The sequence below is a fragment of the Parasteatoda tepidariorum genome, chromosome 10, assembly GCF_982258835.1.
Source record: "Parasteatoda tepidariorum strain Cologne lab strain chromosome 10, Ptep-v5.0, whole genome shotgun sequence".
In the NCBI taxonomy this organism is placed as follows: Eukaryota; Metazoa; Arthropoda; class Arachnida; order Araneae; family Theridiidae; genus Parasteatoda; species Parasteatoda tepidariorum.
This window is the reverse complement of record NC_141764.1, coordinates 85,449,875-85,470,580: the sequence shown is the minus strand read 5'-3', so window position 1 is coordinate 85,470,580 and position 20,706 is coordinate 85,449,875. Positions and strand designations below refer to the sequence as shown.

At 31.3% G+C, this 20,706-nt stretch overlaps 1 protein-coding gene across 1 annotated transcript in view; it reads right to left on the bottom strand.

The window, feature by feature from the left end:
* The window catches only part of LOC107448601 (putative sodium-dependent multivitamin transporter), a 45,486-nt gene extending 25,635 nt beyond the window's left edge, over nucleotides 1–19,851 (bottom strand). The window contains exons 1-6 of the mRNA XM_043048909.3: nucleotides 18,780–19,851; nucleotides 13,339–13,404; nucleotides 13,140–13,259; nucleotides 10,105–10,259; nucleotides 7,340–7,480; nucleotides 942–1,080 (exon numbers count right to left, since the gene is read on the bottom strand). Of these exons, the coding sequence (XP_042904843.2) occupies nucleotides 942–1,080; nucleotides 7,340–7,480; nucleotides 10,105–10,259; nucleotides 13,140–13,259; nucleotides 13,339–13,404; nucleotides 18,780–19,121 (963 nt within the window). The 5' untranslated portion in view covers nucleotides 19,122–19,851. The remainder of the gene's footprint in view (nucleotides 1–941; nucleotides 1,081–7,339; nucleotides 7,481–10,104; nucleotides 10,260–13,139; nucleotides 13,260–13,338; nucleotides 13,405–18,779) is intronic.
* Nucleotides 19,852–20,706: the final 855 nt, after the last annotated feature.

The window sequence follows — 20,706 nt, the reverse complement described above, 5'->3', positions numbered from 1 at the left end:
AAAAGAGTAACAAGTCTCGTTGTTTATTTTTTATGAAACACGAATTCATGTTTTATAAAAGTGGTATTCAAACTTTTTTAGCAACTTGTTTAAATTAAGAATCTCTTTTTTTCTAATGGCTTAAAAATGATAGGATTTTAATGCAGAAAAAGGAAATTTTGTGCAAAAAATATTTTCCATAAACTATCCAGGACCAAGGGTGGATGTAGAGCTTGTTTCCCGATGAGGTGAGCTAGGTTCGAATCCCAGCGAGGGCTGGTTGATATGTATCCGCACGCAGTTAGCACTGACCAGAAAAGATTTTAGACGAAGCATGGAATATAATCCCCTTTCCGTCAAGCTAACTGCGGGAGGTTTTTGCGGTTTTTCTCCATGTAGCGCAAATGCAGGTTAGCTCTATCAAAAAGTAAACCACGAAGGTACGGTTATTCCAAAGTTATTTTAAGGGCCGGGATAGCCTGATTGGTAGGGCACTGGGCCCATGTCCAAGAGGTTGTGGGTTCGATCACCGCCGGCCGAAGACTCCTGTGTAGTAAATGGTGACTGATGCACGTTAAATATGTCGAGTCTCAAAGTCTTTTATTTTTCCATAACAAATCATACCTCTGAGGGTACTGATCCAGGAGTTTCCTTGTCTTCTGGATTGGTTCAAAATTACAGAGCTACGGATTTGAACACTAGTAGTCGTGAACCCAAAATTAGGTCTTCTGTTCAGCGACGGTTATAAAATAAAATAAAATGTATGATCCAGGAGTCCCCTTGTCTTCTGGGTTTGGTTCAAAATTACAGTTGGGAGTTTAACATTGATAGTTGTAAACATAATAAAATACAACGAAATAAAATGCTACGTAATAAAATGTCGGCTGTTTAACGAAATAAAATACAATTAAATAAAAAATAAATTACGAAACTTTTCAAATGTTTCTTTTTTATATATTTACCTGGTCATACTTTGTGATTCCAGTTTGATTTTTATTCAGAATAGGATCGCAAAAATAGAATATGCTATACAAAATCAATCCAAGAAAATAACAAAAGCAAAGAAGAATAGTAACAGGCACTATGCTCCAAACAAGTGATCTAGAGTAAATAAAAAAATTTACTTTATATTTTGAATTAATTACGATTTCATTTATTATTTATTTGTTACGAAAACTTCACCTCATGATCTCTATCACCTTGCTATTGGGCTCTCTTGATGGAAAAACTGTTTAGAAGACCGTGGGAAATATACCTTCCACAAACTGCATTAATTTGTTAAATGACTATGGAAAGCTGTTTTCAAATCTATGGTTTCTTTGCCCATCTGATAATAACTTCAGAAAATACAAAAATACTACTGAAGGGATATATTTTCTGAAATGAGGGCAACAGTAAAGGTGGCAACACTGGCAATGTGGGCAACACTGGAGTGCTCCTTTCTCATTGTGTAACCCATTCGTTCCATCGATTATTTCTTATTGAGTTTATTTGTAATTAAAGCAGAAATTATAAATTCGGTAACACAAAAGTTCAAATTTAAGGCAGGAGGGCTGGGATAGCATGGTTGGTAGGGCACTGGGCCCATGTCCAAGAGCTTGTGGGTTCGATCCCAGGCCTGCCAAAATCTCCCCGTGTAGTAAATGGTGACTGATGCACGTTAAGTCTGTCGATTCTCAAAGTCCTCCATGTCCCCATAACAAATCAATACCTCTGAGGGTACTGATCCAGGAGTTTCCTTGTCTTCTGGATTGGTTCAAAATAACAAGGCTACGGATTTGAACATTAGTTGTCGTAAACCCAACATTGGGTCGGCTGTTCAACGGTGGATATAAAATAAAAATGAAATTTAAGGCAAATACTTTACAATAGGTAATATTTGGAAAAACCTACCTCACCACCAAGGTAAAATAAAATTCAAATAAGCTAAGAGTTAAATTCTTTTCGCAAACCAACACAAATCTCTAAAATATTTTAAAATAACAACAACAACAAAAAATGACCCAGTAATGGATTAAATGATTATCACTATTTTTTTTTCTCTATACATCCCCACACTCTGAATAATGTTTTATTTTATGCACCTATTTTCAAAAGAGCCTAGAAAGAAATTATATATTTTTTACTATAGTTGTATTTTCAAACATTTGTCAATTAAGTGTTGGACAATAATGAACTATTCTTTGAAGTCATTTGAATATTTTATACAGCGATTGATCACGCACAACGTTCGCACGCGATTTTCAGTTTCAAACTAATAGTTCGTTAATGATCATTTGCCCCAGGCTGACAGCTACTGCGTTAAGTACAGCCTGAGCAAACATTAGGCTGTGTTTATCACATCGAAAGTAAGCTTATGATAGTGACTTCATCTGTACCAATCATTAGTTTCATTATTCAAATTTCACGCAGATATAAATTGTCAAATAAAACTTTTAACCAATGGATATAAATTACTATAATTGATTTGCATACATCCAAAATTTTAACTTTTAAATTGTGTGGCCTATAAATATATTCAATCTTTAATAATAAAAGGAAGAATTAGTACGCGTGTTTTTTCTCTCATAATTCTGAGGTTCCTAATATTCGGATGGCGTATTCAAGACGTAATTTTTTAATTCTAAAACTTGCACAAAATATTTAATTTGTTTATGCCTATTTGTCACGTCGACAACACATGTTTGTTTATGCTAAATGCTGATTAATTGAAATGATATAAAGCAAAAGTTAATATTAAAAAAGATAAAAAGCAATAAAATTTGTAACATTGTCACTTTCAGTTAAAATTCTAAAAATAAAATATGTTAATCAGTACGTAAAGAGAAAATTTGAAAGTTACTTTTGCGCCTTAAAATTTTCCTTTTACGAATTTCTGCTAAAGTATTCAATATTATCAAACAACTATGGATGGAAGTGTAATCGTAGAGGAAATGTGACCAATGAATGAAAAAGCCATTCAAGATGTTCACTTTAGCCCAATGTCTTCTCTAGCCCCCTCCCCCTTATGCCATTCGGTTTTTTGCGTGATGGACTAAGAGTTAATTCGTATAGTTTCATTGATTAGTCTCGATTTTTACCCTATATGAAGAAAGGGTATGCTGTTGTAGGCCATTAAGAGAAGGGGTGCGATTGTTCTTGTTTTCCAGGGGCGCCATCTATGGAGGAGGATTAGACTTCTGCCAACCCATACTTCACAACCGTTTATAGTGCGGACCCATTCATACATCCATACATTCATCCACAAATCGTAATTCTGGCCTGAACCAGAGAACGACGAATCTACAATCCCCTAGAGGTAAAAATTGTTACGGGAACACGGAGGACTTTGTGACCCGATAGATTAAGCGCCCACCAGTCACCATTCACTACAAGGGAATCTTCGTCCGGCTGGACTCGAAATACTGTTCTCATAAACGTGAGTTCAGCACCAGGATATCCCGGCGGCCAAAAGAAATGGTATAAAACAAGGATTTTTACATAAAGTTATTTATGCTTTCCTGATTTTTTATTTATTCTAACAGAATATGACTAACTGAATCGGACGCTTAGGTTAGAACAAGTTTGGCAACCATTTTATGTGGTTATCAGTAAATAAATAAAAATTTCAAATTGCAAGAATAATTTTTGATTACATTCATCTCTGGCTTATGGGTCCCTCTAAGACATAAAAATGATTTTACTTCCACCCTGTTACCTTAGGAAGAATTATCTTTCCAGAATTTATTTACTTATTTAATTATTTATTTAGCGATTTATTTATTATTCTAAATAATCTTTATTTCCTTTCATTTATTGATATATGATGTGTGTCAGCGTGGCCGAGAGGCTGGAGTCGTTGGCCTGGAGAGACAGAGATGCCGAGTTCGATCCTGAGAACTCCAAGAAAATTTAAAACTCTAAAATAAGCTTTAATTTATTATTTCTGTATCTTCTAGAAGTTTCTAGAATGTTCTAATTTATCGTTTACTGTCCCGTTATTATTCCTATAAAAGACCAGGTGTTTCAAGTCGAGACGCCAGTTGCTTTGTTCCCTGTACTTGGAAGGTGTTCAATAAATCTCTTCAACTTTCTGAGATAATTCATATTCATTTTAGGTGACATTATTCGGTGAAGGCGCTGTGCACTCGAAGCAGATCTGGCGGGTAATTTAAGAAGGAGTCACCGCTTGAGAGGATTGAAGTCAGAATATCCAAAAATGGCCAAAACACCTGTCACTACACCCATTATCCAGGACATTTGTAATCCATCTTCTTTTTCTGGAGAATCCAACCAAGATCCTGGAGTTTGGTTAAGAGAATATGATTGTGTCGCCAAACATAACAGTTGAAACGACGACTCCAACCTCTCGGCCACGTTGACACACGTCAATATGCTCTCATGAATTTAGTTACCGAATTTTAAGTATTAAGATTGCTTTTTTTAAAAAAACTTTTTCATAATTTAAAGTCTTTCTATTCTCGAATTTTATAAATGCTTCCGAATCTCGGTAGTTTGGTAAATTGGTTCAATGGACCACATTTCAATGAATAAAATGAAACAAAAATTATTTAAAAATAATTTTAGTTAATGAATGAATAAGAAAATTCCGGACATGCAATTATCTGTAAGTTGACATGAAAGAAGCAACTAGTTTAAACTGTGCAATTTTTTTTATTAGCTTGGGTATTTATTTTTATTTTATGTTTTAAACATTTCTTTTTACAATGTGTCTTAGTTTTGCGTACTGAAAAGTGGAAAATTACCTTTCCAATATCTTATTCTGGAAGACATTAACTGAAACACAAGGAAAAAAAATTTAATGAATAAATATGGATTTTACGAAGACTATTAACTAAAATACATAATTCTTTGAAGGTATTTTTTTAATTATCGTACTTTATCAGGACAAATAAAGGAGTAAAAATGTACAAGGTACTTAACCCTTTGATGCATGTGGGATACCCGTGTCGCTTTTATACAGGATTTTTCTAACGCTCTAATTGCAAGCATAAATATATATTGGTATTTTTTAATCATAAAAAGTCTTAAAATTACAAAAAAAACTATCAGATTATTGGAATTATATTTGTACTTAAAATATAGAATCCACACACAAAAGAAAATAGTTTGAAATTTTGTTTTATTCATATTCAAAAATTAATCGAAAGTTGATTTTGTAAGTTAAAAAATTTCAATGATAAATAACTATCTTAGATCTAAATAACTGCAAATGAGTTCAAATTTGAAAAAGTATTGTGTGAAAGTGAGCCGTGTTTGGACGATTTTACCTTCTACCCATAAGAAGACGCCTGTATCCTTCTGTATTTCGTAACTATAAATTATAATATTAATATTTTATGCTAAATAGAATATTTTTCATTTAATTTGAACTGTACTTGTACAAAATATTGAGAAAAAACCAGGGTTAAAACCTGTGAAATGCATGAAACAAAACTAAATTATTGCTTAGTAATCTGTCGTGAAATTGGAAAATCAATGCAAGTGAAAAAAATTCAAAATTGATACGCTTATATGACTTTTTAGGAAAGCTATTTATTGAAAAAAAAACAATTCTCAAAAATAAATTTTATTTCATTCTTTCTTTAAAATTCTATTTCAGCATTCATAGCAGTAGCAATTGAAAAAAACTGGTTAGTAAGACACTTTTTTTTTCGAAATTTATCGTGGAGCACTTACGCTGTTTTATCAATTGCACTGCATTTAGTATGAATTATTAGTATGAATTAACAATTAAGTATGAATTAACAATTTTGTGCCAAGAAAAAAAACGCTGGGTAAAGTACACATAAAAAAACGTGGGACTCATAACATTCTTTTCAAAATCACAAAAAAAACCTTGCGCCTCTTCAATAGTTTTAAATTTACATGGGTCCTGTTCTCATAAAAAAAAACATATTTTCCATTAAACAATAGTATGCATTAAGATAAATTTAATAAATTTAATTTCGTTTTAAATCGTAGAGAATACTATGGAAATTTATAATTAAGTTTTCTTTCATAATTTGTATAGTTAAGAAATACTTCAGAGTTAATTCTATCCAGAAACCATTTAAATAAATATACCTGTTGCAAATGGAATGTTAGTAATTTATGTTCGGCTTACTAATAGCCAGTCTTGAGAGAAACGTACTTTGTGAATGAGAGATACATTGCAGTTTCGAATGAGCTTGTATTTTAACACTTAATGGATGAAGCATTAAAGATAAGACAGGTACTTAAACAGGACAAACTGTTACTGAAATCCCTTATGATAACTATAATTGTCCGTGTGAATTATGACTATATCTATTATGTATATCTACTAGACGTTAGATTACAAACATAACGCTGCTGTTATAATTATTGAGACTTTATTGGTATTACTGTATAAAAGGATACATTATCAGAATCACGAAACTCATAAAACTGTTAAAGTGTTAACAAAACAAATAGGTTACTATATTAACAAAACAAATAGGTTACTTTATTCAATTTTGAAACATTTTAATGAATAATTTTGCAATTAAAGCTGTTTTAATAGAGTCAGAAAAATTAATTAAAATTTTAGAAGCATAAAAAAAAAATTGCTTTTATTTAACAGTGATTATTTAACACATTTATTTTAAAAATCTCCTTACAATTTTTAAAATTAATGTTTCAAGCAGTTAAATTACTTTTTATATATATATATATATATATATATATATATATATATATATATATATATATATATATATATATATCCAATGATCTATATTTTTGTTTATTTGTTCTCTATTTAATATTTTTCACAATAGTTGTTTTCTTAAAGGACAAAATAAACTGAATATTTGAATTGTTTGAAAAAATTAAGAGTTGTATTCTTTGGAAAACGTTAAAACTTAATCACTTTCAAAAAACTATTCATCTTAAATCGAGAAAACAAGTTTTTCATCAGCTCTTAGCTGAGCATTAATTACTGCATTGAAAAAAAAACTTACATAAAAAAACAAAATACCTTATACAATAATAATAAAGTATTTAACTCGAATAAAATTTTATACTTATTTTTAACTATAAAAGTTGACAAAATGAAAGGCTCTTTTTGGGGAAACATTTTCTAGTGGTAGCAAAGTTTATATTTTAATGTATAATTCTTTGTTTGGTAAATGAGATTTAAAGTTGTTCTTACTACCATTACGTGTGAATGATTCAAAAGTTTATAAGAAATACTACTTCGTTCCAGCTCCCACGTGGTAAAGCTTTTGAAATGTTGGTAAAATTACCGAAATTTCTGAAAACTTTAGCTTTAAATTATCTACCACTCGATGAAGTATTTTGCAAAAACTTGTGGTATTTGGCAGCCCTGAGGGCGATATGTATAATAACAAATACTTACGATTTTGCCTTTGATACATTCGAAATGCTCAACATTCGCTGAACTTCAATTTGGCTTGTGCCATAATAAGACAATGCTGATACAACACCCTTGATGAATACATTCAGAAATGTGTATCTAGTAGTCAAATCTATGTCCATACTGTAATAAAAACAAAAGAAAATATGTATAAATAAAAATTATATATGTTGCGTTTTCAGATTATGTGGTAAATTACATTTATCTCTATATTAAAAAAACCTTAAGGGTCGCTGTTTTGGGTGTTCAACTTAATGTTGCAATTTGCTTTGCTGCCTCAAAAATTATAAGACTAAGAAATTTGAAGTAATGAAAGTTTGCAGAAAAGTCTACAGGAATTACAATGCCATAAAAGAATATTACATTATTTGATTTGTTTGAGATTTATTAACTGTTAAACTTGTTGGGGAAAAAAATACCATACGGGCTGCTCTACAGGAGCAAGAATGCAACTACAGAGATGAAAGTTAACATTCTGAATGGGCCCTATTTCTTTATGAACTTAAATTATTTTTTTTATTCGGGTTTGTTCGGAAGTTATTAAAATCTTAAGTGCTTCTTTTGCAAATTTTTTCTCACTTTTTTTGCTTTGCATTTTGCTTTTCTGCTCACAAACCCTTAAACTTAAAAACTTGAAATTACAAAGGTGTGTTGAAAAGTGTACAAGGAGTTCGATGGAGATAAAAAAAAACGATTCGATTCTTATTTCGAGAATTATTAACTATTCAACATGTAGTTCTTTAAAAAAATAATGAATTAAAAGAACGAATTTTGTCGATTTAGATATCTGTTGAAATGCATCGAGAGACGAAATTTGATAAACTGATTTGATGAGCAATTTTGTATAATAAATTGAACGAGATTTTGTTTAAATTACCATTTGTTCGAAAGTTAATACAATTTCAAGTGATTTTTCGTTATTTTTTTCCAGTTTTTTGCTTTAAATATTGACTATTTATCCATTGCTGTGGGGAAAAAAATCCCCCCCCACAGATCTTTTTTTCTTTATCTTAAAGACTCGTGCTCGAGTAGATTTCAATCAAAAATAGCAAATGAAGAGAATGATTACGTGTTGCCAGATCGTTAACATTTACAGTGAAATTTGGAGAAAAAAAATGAATGAAGAGCGATGAGAATCATTTCCGATTTAAATTGTTAAATTATCTCTCATTCATTCGTAAACGAGTAAAATTATCTCTCATTCATTACTTCTTATTGACTCACACACTTTGTGTTTATAAAGCTAAACTTTATTTTCTCTAGTTCAAATTAGTATTTTTAAAATCCTGGAAACTGTCGATTTCGTTATGGTTCACACGCTAGCAAAGTGTTCTTACATAAAGAAAAAAACAATTGTACATTTTGAATCCAAAATATTCTGTATTTTGTGGAAAATATTGATGCCTAAGAAGAAATTGACAATGAGGAATGAGAATAAACTATGGAGTGGGTGGAGCGAGCTGGAGACGGAATGTTCTAGTTCCTAAAAAGTTCGATTGAGAATTATACAAGTATTATTATTAATCAAGGTATAATGCAAGCATATACACTTATTTCAAGTTGCGGTAGACAACACAACGAAAAAAAGATAAACAATGATTAAAAAAAGCATTTAGTGTATTAATAAAAAATAAAGATAACACTTTAAAGTTTTGTATTCAATATGGTAGACTTTAGCTTCTCAATGATTAATACAAGCAATTTGAAAAACAACGTAATGTCATAAAAATGACTTAAAATTTTAAAATCTTATATCTTTAGTCCCCTTTTTTTGTAATTAAAATGTTTGTAGATTTTTAATTTTTATTCAGTTCGTTTTTTTATGTTTAGAAGACTAAAAGAAACAATTTTAATTAATAGTTTTTTTAATTATTTAAAAACGTTTCTGGAAGAAAATAACAACTAGACAGAAAAAAAAAATTTACGTTTCTTCGCCACCGACTAAATAAAATTAATTAAGGAAAAATAAGAACAGATTCCGAGAACATTATTAAAACAGAAAAGCTTTATGAATTAAGTTTTAGAGAGGTTATATATTTTTTTTCTTTTTGTAATTTTTTTAAATATTATTCAAAATTCTTTGTCTAAATTTAAATCAATAAGTAAAAAGCGATAAAATAATGCAAATTGAGGATTTGCTGAAAACTTAGTACCACATTTTTATTAAGGTCATAAACTAAATTTTTATGAATTAATCATGAAACAATTTTTTTACGTGGTCTTTCTCTAAGAAATTTGAATAATAGTGTATAACTGTGTATAAATTTTAACATTGTAGTTGAACATTTTGATCTTATTTGCCTCAATGCTAAGGTTTAAAGTTTCATTTTTAGATTTCAACGAAACTATTTTTATAACTGTCATTAAACAGCTGACTCAATTTCGAGTTGACGACTATCTATATAATCAACTCCGTATACTAGTAATTATGAACCCATTCCAGAAAGCAAGGAGCTCCTGGATCATGCATTGGTTGAAATTTGCCTTCGGGGAGAATTTTTTGATGGGACTTCTCTGCATTTGCGCTACATTTTTAGAGGAAGACCTCCCACGGTTAGCCTGATAGCAAGGGAACTCTCCCCCATGACCGTATACCAATGAGGACAATGAGATATTAAAATTTTTGTGCATCTTTCTCTCAATATACTCAGTGAATACTTTATCAGGATTATAAATTCCCTTCGTCTATGATTAAAATCGTTAATTTACAGAATACGTTTAAAATAACTTTAAGTAAATAAGCTTACTTAAAAATGTCCAGTCTTTGACCATCGCGTGCACGTTTATAAATTTCGGACACACCTCCCGCTTCGTCAATGCCTTTTATGTATATTACAATGAAACACAACAGCATCAACCCTGCTTGAAAAACATCTGTCCATAATACAGCTTTTAATCCGCCCTATGAAAATAAAGTATAATATTTACGAAGCATTTAAATTGATTGCAATAATCATAACAAAAATGTAAAAGATTTCAAGCAAATAATGAATTCATCTTTGGTAATTTTCTGCTTAATCGTTTATAATTATAAAATACGAATGAAAAATAAGGAAAAAAATTAAATTCGCACAGGGAAGATATCTTTTAAAAAAAAAGCATCAAATATAAAATAAAAATATATTCACGTGTCAAGTCTACTCCTTCTATCAATTTTTGTCGAACTTTTTTATACCCTCTTCGTTTTTTTTTTCTCCATCTGTCGAGGGTGTCCCAAAATTCAAGTACGATTTCAAAATAGTGACAATTATGAAATGAATTTTTGATAACGAAAGAAGAAAGGAGTAAGAAAGTGCTGGGTAATTAAAAATCTATCTTTACAGAAAAGAACAGCGAAATAATCTGTCTTTCATTGTTTAGGTCATTCGGTCGTATAATTTCTCAATTTTTAGTCCAATCATGCAATTTAACACTATAAGACTGTATTCTTGTAGAAGCAATAAAGAAAAAAACAATAAAAATAAAATAAAAATATGGCCACCGAAGCCTACGTCTTCAGGGGGTACTAGCTCCGTAAGCCATAAAACAAAACCTTTTCTATTGAAAGAGCCAGACAAATGTCAAAACTTTCTCTTTCAGTACCCCAAAAGTTTTGTGAAAGTCCAGGAAAAATACCAGAAATACAAAAAATCAAATCAGAAGAGAAATTTCATACAAAATCTTGAAAATATAATACAAAATGAAAATAGAAAAACTCACAGTAAACTGGTCAAACAGTATTCTTGTATTATGACAGCGCAAGCTTACCTCACCAGTTCCTTAACCCTTTCGCGCCGACTGTCACAAATACGTGCCAGCATAAAAACAGCATAAAACTGGTTCTTTAACAGTTTATTTCTGGACGGAGTTATAATTGTTTGATTTATTTAATTCACCATTACTTTGTTCAAAATGAAACTATTTAGTTATACTTTGAATTAACATTGATTATATATATGATTAAACTAACAGTAATTAAAGTAAAAGCAAAGTATGTCTATAAAATTAGCAACGACTACATTTAAGTTACCGTTTTTTATTTAATTACATCCTGATTCTGATTTCGTACGAATACTTTTCTGAATCATCCGTCTCCAAGGGGTTAAAAGTGGAACTGAGTACTTTATCATCGAATGTCAGCCACATTAACTCAACACTGTAACAGAAAATTTCGCAGAAGATTGCGTATATGCCAGTAAAGTCATAGAGCCCATTTTCCTGATTTGAAATATTGTATACATGATCAACCGAAATTTTCAATTAAAACCTGTGCTTTCAATCGAAGTTACCTGTGCATATTTCAGGACACCTTGTAGACTTAAGAGCAAACACTTTCCAGTGATAGCATTTTTCTTAAGACAGAAGGGTGATATTATCAACAGAGCTCAGCTTCTTATACATCAGCACCTTCAAATAATACTGTATCATTCACCTGGTCGTAATTGATTTGTTACGGTAGAGCCTCCTATAGCTTCGACTGATTGCCGATTGAAAATGAAAGATTTAATTTGATACCTATAGCCCCTTAGATAAAAAGATAATTATCGTGGCTATTTAACGATCCTCTTCAGATAGATAGTGGATTCTTCATCTTCCATATTAAACTTCAAGGAATTATATAAACGCAATTTCATATAAATTAGATAACTAATTAACCCTTTGCTCTAAATATTCTTTCGATGGTTATAGAAAACGGATGTAGCCATTTAGATTTATCATCTGTAACTACTCAATATTAACTTACTTACACCTGGAGCCCAATAAAGAAAATGGTTACAAAACTGCTTGATGTAAAAGTTTTAATGGTGAGATCAGTACCACTTAGCAAAAAAAAAAAATTCATTAATCAAATCGAATGAAGTCTTCTATAAAAAATAAATTAAGCGTTATTTTCTCTCCATATTACGTTAGAATCATGCGACTTTCTAGAAAATTTTATAAAAACTGTTTAATTAGGGTCCGTGGCAGGGATAGTCTGGTTGGCAGGGAGCTAGACTCACGTTTGTGAGACCGAGAGTTCGAATCCAGCCTTTCGAAGACTAATGGTGACAGGTCTGGTCACAAAGTCCTCCATGTTCAAATAACAAATCGATACCTCTGGGGGGGGTACTGAATTAGCGATTGATCGTTCTCTGTTTCTGGTCAAAATTGCGATCTTTGAATGAATGAATGGATGTATGAATGGGTTCGCTCTATAAACGGATGTGACAGAAGTTGAATTTTTTGCCATAAATGACGTCACTGGAAAGCATGAAAAATCACACCCCCTCTGCCTTAATGGCCCACAACAACAACATTAGAGCCCGTCTAAAATATTAAGCCTTATAAAAAAAGAATATTCACAAAATTATAAAAAATAATTTTAAATTTGTAACATAATGTTTAGGTTAATGAATTTATTAAATTTGATTAAAAAAAGCATAATATTTGAATTTATTTTTTCCTAAATTCTGAGTTATTGAGCTAACGAATAGTTTTTTTTAAATAAAAATACGAAGATGAAATAATTTATTTTCAGTATTTTTCTTTTCTTTTTAAAAAAGTCATTAATAGTATAAGGCAAACGACTGGCATAGCCATAAATGATGTAATGAAAACTCTTCAAAATTCCAGGTTATTTCCCCATATGTTATCCATACGTTTTAAGTTCTCCATATGTTTATTCCCTTATTTCAAATTAATAAATTAGTTGACATCATTCAATGATTCCTTTTCAGACTTCGAAGAGTTTTAAATCGAACAATTATATCGGAAGGTTGCGAAAATTATGCGGAATTTCAATTCCAATACCAATGTTACTTACCAATGTACAATAAAGAGTGCACACAACACCAATCACAGTTATTGACAACTCCAAAGATAGATCCGTAACAGCATTGAGAGCTAAGGCTGGAGCATACAAAACAACAGACATAAAGACTATCTGAAAAGTGAACAATTTTATTATTATGAAACCAAAACAGTCCTAAGTTTTAAACTTCCTAAAAAAATTTCTTACAAACCATATTTATATTGAACAAGGCTGATACAAGAAATCTTGTTTTTCTTCCAAATCGAAGCTCAAGATACTGAAAAGAAAAAATTGTCAACTAGAGTATTTGAATTAAAAAAAAATATTTCTTCAATTCATATTGCAGTAAGTAAATGCAGACTAATAGTTGTATCGCATGATGATATTCCTGAAAATAAGTGTTTCAGTAGTCACTGTTGAAAAATAAGAAATTCCTGAAAACTATTTCCCCAGCTTTACGTGCAAAAGCACCAAATATAAATAAGTTTTGTTGCTTTCACACTTTTTTAGCATTAAGTGCCCTTTTTTATCTATTTATTTATTTTATACCTACTATCTTACAAACACTGATATTTTTCAGTACACCGAAGGATCGGTGACCCTAGCCTTTCCTCTATGCTTTTCAGAAGAAAAAAAACAGAAACTACAATTAGGGGAAGGGGTGGTAATACCTTGTTTCTAAGATTTGAAGGCCTGTCGGAATAAAACTGCTTGACCTAGAAAATGTCTAATTCGATCAAGATATTCCTTGTTTAGTTGTATATGTTACCGGCAAAGTTTGGAATCGGGCATTCTATAGAATACCTAGGTATTGTATATAATGCAATTATATCCACGAATAAATTAATATCAAATTGGATGTAATAAATATTTCGAACATTCACCAAAGCGACTATGTGATTGTCAACATTCACCGGTGAAAGTCAACAACCACCGATTTCGGTCATTCACAGTAACATGCACATCATTTACATAATAACCTCATCAGTATGTTTTTTTTTCATAATTTGCCTAATACTTTGCCATTCTATAGAATGCCTAGGTATTTTATACAATGCCTTGGGAAAGTATGTAATACTTTTCACATTTCATACTTTGCCTAAAAACATCCGGCATTATATACAATGCCAAGGCATTCTAAACAATGCCGGTGTTTCATACTTTGTCGGTAACATATACAATATATCATTCTCAAAAAGTCTTCAATACTTCTACAAAAGATAAAAATAAGGCTTTTTGCATTTTGTAGTTGTAGTTCATTTACGTCGCTCTAGAGCTGCACAATGGGCTATTTGCGACGGTCTGGAAAACATCCCTGGGGATGATGCGAAGACATGCCATCACAATTTTGATCCTCTGCAGAGGGGATGGCACCCCCGCTTCGCTTTTTGCGTTTTGAGGATGGGGCTTGGAATGAGTTTTGTTCTGGGGCCCATAAAATCTTTGTTCAGCATTGAATATAGTTACTATTTTCTTCTGTTGCGCTGTCGCTTTTGTGGGCTCAGCTTAAATTTCAAGTTCATGGGATGTGATCCGGCAAGAATCTGTTTTTACCCCGGGAGCAGAGGTTATCAAAACGAAACAGAAACATTTTACTTATCGTCCTAAGTCACTGTTTGTTAGGAAGTGAATCTTTAGTAAACGTATAATAAGCTGGACTAAAAGTAGTTTTTATAATTGGAAACTAGTTAATGAGGAGCTTAAAAACAAGAGAACATTATTAAGTTGACACAGTAAACAAACCTACCAACACAGACGCCGTGATTTAATCAACAACAACATGCCAAATATGGTAGGTCTTTCTTCTTGACTATCTAAAGGTAGTTCAAAAGTTTGTCTGCTGGAAAACAGAACGGTACCCAGTTTTACCCTGCTACCAGGTTTCACTCCTCCAGCCGGTTTTATCCTAATCTCCCCTATATTCGCGAGTGCTCCCTCAGATATATGTAGCATTCTTGGCAAGAGTGACAATATCGGTTCACTGCAGGGGGAATTTACATAACACCTCATAGAAGAGAGAAGGCCTTCGTACGGGCAACCGTAAACAAGAAAAACCGATCCTTAGTGATCCTTGCGAAGGTTTCCTTTTTTCAAGGTGTTAATTTACCACATACCTTGTTAGTGTAGCCTTGTCTACATCAAGCAAACCAAACGCGCTTTAGATTAGAGGAATATACAGATAAGTCAAGCATCAAGAATTTGGTACCTCATCGATTGTTGCACATTGCTGGAACCTTGAGGATCAATTTCATTTCGATAAAACCCCAAAATTCCTTCCGCCACCTGTCATACCAGCTAATCTTCATTCTCTGGAATCTTGATTCATTCATTTGAATGCAGATTCCTTTTTTAATCACTTTAGTTCCTCACGCTGTCCTCGATAGCGCTTGGAAATACACCCTCCCCTTATTAGCTTCACGGCTACCGCGGTCTTTCAAGTTTTGTTTCTTACCGTTGTCTAATTTTTCATTTTCTAGTTTGCAGCTTAGCGTTTTATTTTTCAAACCTGTTTTGTTTTATTCATTTACGTCTAGTGAGTCTTGAATATGGGCGTCCTTGTTTGAGCACTCGGAATATCTCCACTTTCTCACTTTTTCAATCTATGGAGCAAATGAAGTGTTTACTTAATTAAATATATTGCTTAGTTAATTTAGATATTTATTCGCACAAATAACACTAAAAAAACTTTTAAAAAAACATTCGCTTTTTAAACATACCACGCGATTTAGCTAGCTGATGTATATCATGGTCACTTCAAAGTTGAAAAGATAATTTTGAGGCAAAGTATCATGTGATAGTCGAAATTAGAAACGTTTACCACAGAGAGACAACTTATTTCTGCACGAAAAATACATTTGGCTCTGTGATTAAATTTTTCATGTTTGGCTGCTTACTTAAATCTTATTAAAAAGTTCCATCATGTTTTCTACAGCATTCCGTTCAAAAATTTATGCCGTTCGTTTATTTTAATATTAAAAAAACTTTAAAAGAAATTCTCAAAAATTTTAACAATGCGCGTTAATTAATCTCCTAAAAATACCTGATAAGCATAAACAATTCTGAAAGTTCAAATCCAATATTATTAATATTTTTTTAAAGTATAAAATATGCTCCTATAAATTTAGAAATATAAAAAAAAGTAAAATCTTACGAAATACAATTTTTTCTTTCAAAATAACGAAAACTTTTTTAAAAAAAGAAGGTATTGATTTTGAAAAAAGTTTTTTCGAATATGCATACATGAACAAAACATTTTTTAGCGTAGCTTAAAAAACATGTTTGAGGAAATATTTTTTTTTCGATATTGCTTATTTACAACATTTTTGACATCCAGGGATTTGGCTATGATTAACATCAAATTCTGTTAAGATTAGAATCCATGTATAAATGAGAGCCGAATTCTTAGTTGATGCAAAAAATAAAAAATATTTTCGAATTTGTAGTTTCTTTTTTTTAAATTTTTTAATCTGTTTTAATCTATGCGTTTATATTTAAAAGCATTTCTGAACAATTAACACGATAGTAACGTTTTCAAACTCTTAGACTGTTCGATTTGTAGTTATATTTTCCTTAAACCGTCTTCTAAAAGTAAAAATCATGAAAAAAATTTCCTTTTATGTAAATAAAATTAAATTAGTGAATTTTCAACAATTTAAGAATATTGTAAAATATGCTTATTACAAAGTTCTGCCTTTAGCGCACAATAAATCAGGGAAAAACACCAATATATTATTTCTATGTTAACAGATTTGTATTCAAAATGTATAAAACTTTTTAAGGAAAGCAAACGAAAAGATTTTCGAATAACAATTGAGACATTAAATAATCCAGCAACTTTCAAACTGCTTTCTTTAAAGACTTTATTACAAATTCTTACAACACACTTTAAAATAAAATTTTTATAAAATAAAAATATCAGGACTGAAACTAAATAAACTCGATTCTGTACTTCCCCATTTCGCCGGAACAAGTGATCAAGTTGACAATGAAAAGTCACCGGATTAACGTAAATCCAACTATTTATTTTTTAGTGATGTCTATTTAAAAAAAAATTTAGTTTACTTGTGCCGGCGAAATGGAAAAGTACCCTCGATTCCTATAAATTACATGCAATATTTTATTTCTTACTTTTTCGTGCAAAGCCATAAAAAGTTTTTATTCTTAAATTTTATTAAAACTATTTTATTGCCATGTATAATAAATTTCTTACCTCATTTGTAGTAGGTACTTTAGTTCGGAAATACACAGGGATAAATATGACCGAAACCAAGTAAGTACTAACAGTATACTAACGAAATGAATAAGTACCAACAACTTGATTATAAACTATTTTATTGGTATGCATAATGAATTTCTTACCACAATTGTAGCAGGTACTTTAGTTTGGAAACAAGCAAGGATAAATATAACAGAGGACAAGTTAGTACCAAAAAATTGAGTAAGTACCAACAATTTGTTTTATAAACTATTTTATTGCTTAATTTAATAAATTTCTTACTTCATTTGTAAGAAACTTCATTTCTTACTTCATTTTATTGGTATGCATTTCATTGTCAAGTAAAATACTGAAAATATACCAACGAATTGAATAAGTACCAACAATTTGATTATAAACTATTTTACTGCTATGTATAATAAATTTCTTAACTGATTTGTAGAACATACTTTAGTTTGGATGGTAGATTTCTAGTAGGTACTTTAGTACAAGAATAAATACGACAAAAGCTAAGTAAGTACCAATAATTCATTTTTATTTTTTGAAATGCCGGATGCTATTTAGGCAAAATATGAAATAATCGTCCTGATGAGGTTGTTATGTAAATGATGTGCATGTTACTGAGAATGACCGAAATCGGTGGTTGTTGACTTTCACCGGTGAATGTTGATAATCAAATTAGTTGCTTTGGTGAATGTCCAAAATATTTATTACATCCGATTTGATATTAATTTATTCGTGGATATAATTACATTTATTCGATATTTTAATACTTACTGACGATAGATTAGAAGAAACATCAGTGTAGGGTATACCGGGCAGTGGCACTTGACCTTAAAAAAACATCAGTGTAAGGTATACCGGGCAATGGCACTTAACCAGACCTAGTATGACTAGACCTTTGGTAAATGTCCGAAATATATACTAGGTCTAGTGCCACTTTTTCTATAGCTTAAATATTTAAAAAAAATTAAACAAAGCTTTTGAATCAATTTTAAACTGATAACGAAATTATTGCTTTAAGATTAAAAAAATAATAATAAAAACTGCGCCAGATAAGAGTAATTGAAGTAGTTGCCTTATACTGCGCATGTGCGGAAAAAAATTTTAAAAAAATTATCAAAGTGCATATAAAAGTGGATGAATATCCCAAGACATGGTCATAACAGAAGCCAAGTAAGTGCCAACAATAAACCAACAAATAGAGGAAGTATCAATAATATGATTATAAACTATTTTATTGTTAAGTATAACAAATTTCTTACCTCATAGGCAGTAAATACGTAATTTATAATAAATTTCTTACCACACTTATAGTAGATACTTTAGTTTGGAAATTTACAGAAATAAATATAACAGAAGCCAAGTAAGTACCAACACTACACCAACAATTTGATTATAGACTATTTTATTATTATTTATAATATATTTCTTACCTCATTTGTAGTAGATACTTTAGTTTGGAAATACACAGGGATGAATATAACAGAAGCCAAGTAGGTACCAACAATGGTTGAAACAATCATCATTGCACGTTGAAGACCAAAACGGTAAATTTCAGCAGGGTGGCTTAGCATGGTAAAGGCTGATAACATAGTTACAGTAATAGAAATTATAACAGGAAATTTCGACATTCCTCTGCCTGCCATTAAAAATTCTTCTGTTGTTCGCTTTTGTTTTCCAGTTACCTGAACATATATTCCAATTGCAAGTGAAATTAGCAGCGAGACCGCGATCACTGAAAGATCAACAGCTCCTAATTGATATTTCATCGGCATATTTGTTCTGTGAAGTACCTTTAACTAAAGCACAATTGAAAATTTATAAATTGGAACAAACTATTTTTAATGTTCAATTTCCAACAATCATGTACATCACAAATCATTTGAAGCTTGTCAGAATTAGACTTTATGACTAACTGATTCATTCAAAAACTTCCGTTTATCAATGTGATGAAAGTAAATAAATCTCACTCAAGGATGAACTATTGTTATCACTGATATGAACAGTTTCATAACTTTCGAATCACTATCATTTAATTATGTCACAAAGCATTCACAACTTAAGATAACGCTCTTCATTAAATATAGGTATAATTTGTTAGTTCGTCTTTCGACGGGCTGCACACCTCTTCCTTAGTTTCATAGTGCTCAACTTGCACTTTATTTTGTTTGGCTGTGCAAAGACTGTTCTGATTGACTATAAATTACGAAGGTGTGTACAGAAATGTACACGAAATACACTAGAATATGAAAATTCGATACTTAGTAATAAAATTATCAACTGTTAAACTTGAAGTAAAGAAAAAAAACTATGTTGCCCGATCTACCGCCTGCTGAAATGCATCTACAGAGATGAAATTCGGTGCACTGAAAAGGAAATTTGTCAATAATAAACTTTCCGCAAATTTTTTTTTACTTCGGAATTTTAGTTTGTTCGGAAATATTGTTGTTGTTGTTAATTTACGTCGCACTAGAGCTGCACAATGGGCTGTTGACGACGATTTGTGAAACATCCCGGAGGATGATCCGAAGACATGCCATCACAATTTTGATCCTCTGCGGAGGGGACGGAAATATTGTAAATTTAATTTTTTTTTCAAGTGAATTTTCTTCTTTCTTTCTTTATTTTTTTGCTTTAAATAATGTTATTTATTCATTATTGTCGAAAAATTAATACTTCTCTCTATCATCATTTTATCAGAAGTCTGGAAATGGTTGTCGCGCAGTGGACAGATCGTTAAGACACGGTCTCTAACAGATCACCGAAGTCAAGCATCACTGGCTGCGGTCAATATGCGGTTGGATGATCACTTTGATCAGTCTGTGAAGGGATCAAAGGTGTGCAGTACTGGTCCTCGTTAAACAGTTCAACCATAAAGTGCTCGATTTCGAGCGCAGGTCGTCAGGCTATTGAAGCAGGGGTGCCACCCCTTCTGCAGAGAATCAAAATTGTGATGACACGTCTTCGGATCTTCGTCAGGGATGTTTCACAGATCGTCGTCAACAGCCCTTTGTTCGGTCAAACACTCTATAGAGGCAAGGTTGCGGATTTGAATCCCGCCGAATCCTTGATGTGTTTTGTGCTGTCTTTCCCTAAATTGAGCTATGTGCTTTTCAACAAAAAAGCCGTTCTTTGTATCAAGCCCACAGGCCTACGTATTACGTATAATTTAGAAAATAAATGAAGTCACCGACGAACGTAAGACTTTCAGTCCACGAACTTGTAAAGATCAGATAAGACATTTTAACTTACAAATAATCCTGTAGAGTCTTTAAGTGTATATATTTAAAATGTTAATTTTTATTAAACCTTTCATGTCTTATCAACACCTTCTGATATTTATGTCACCAAAGTTATATT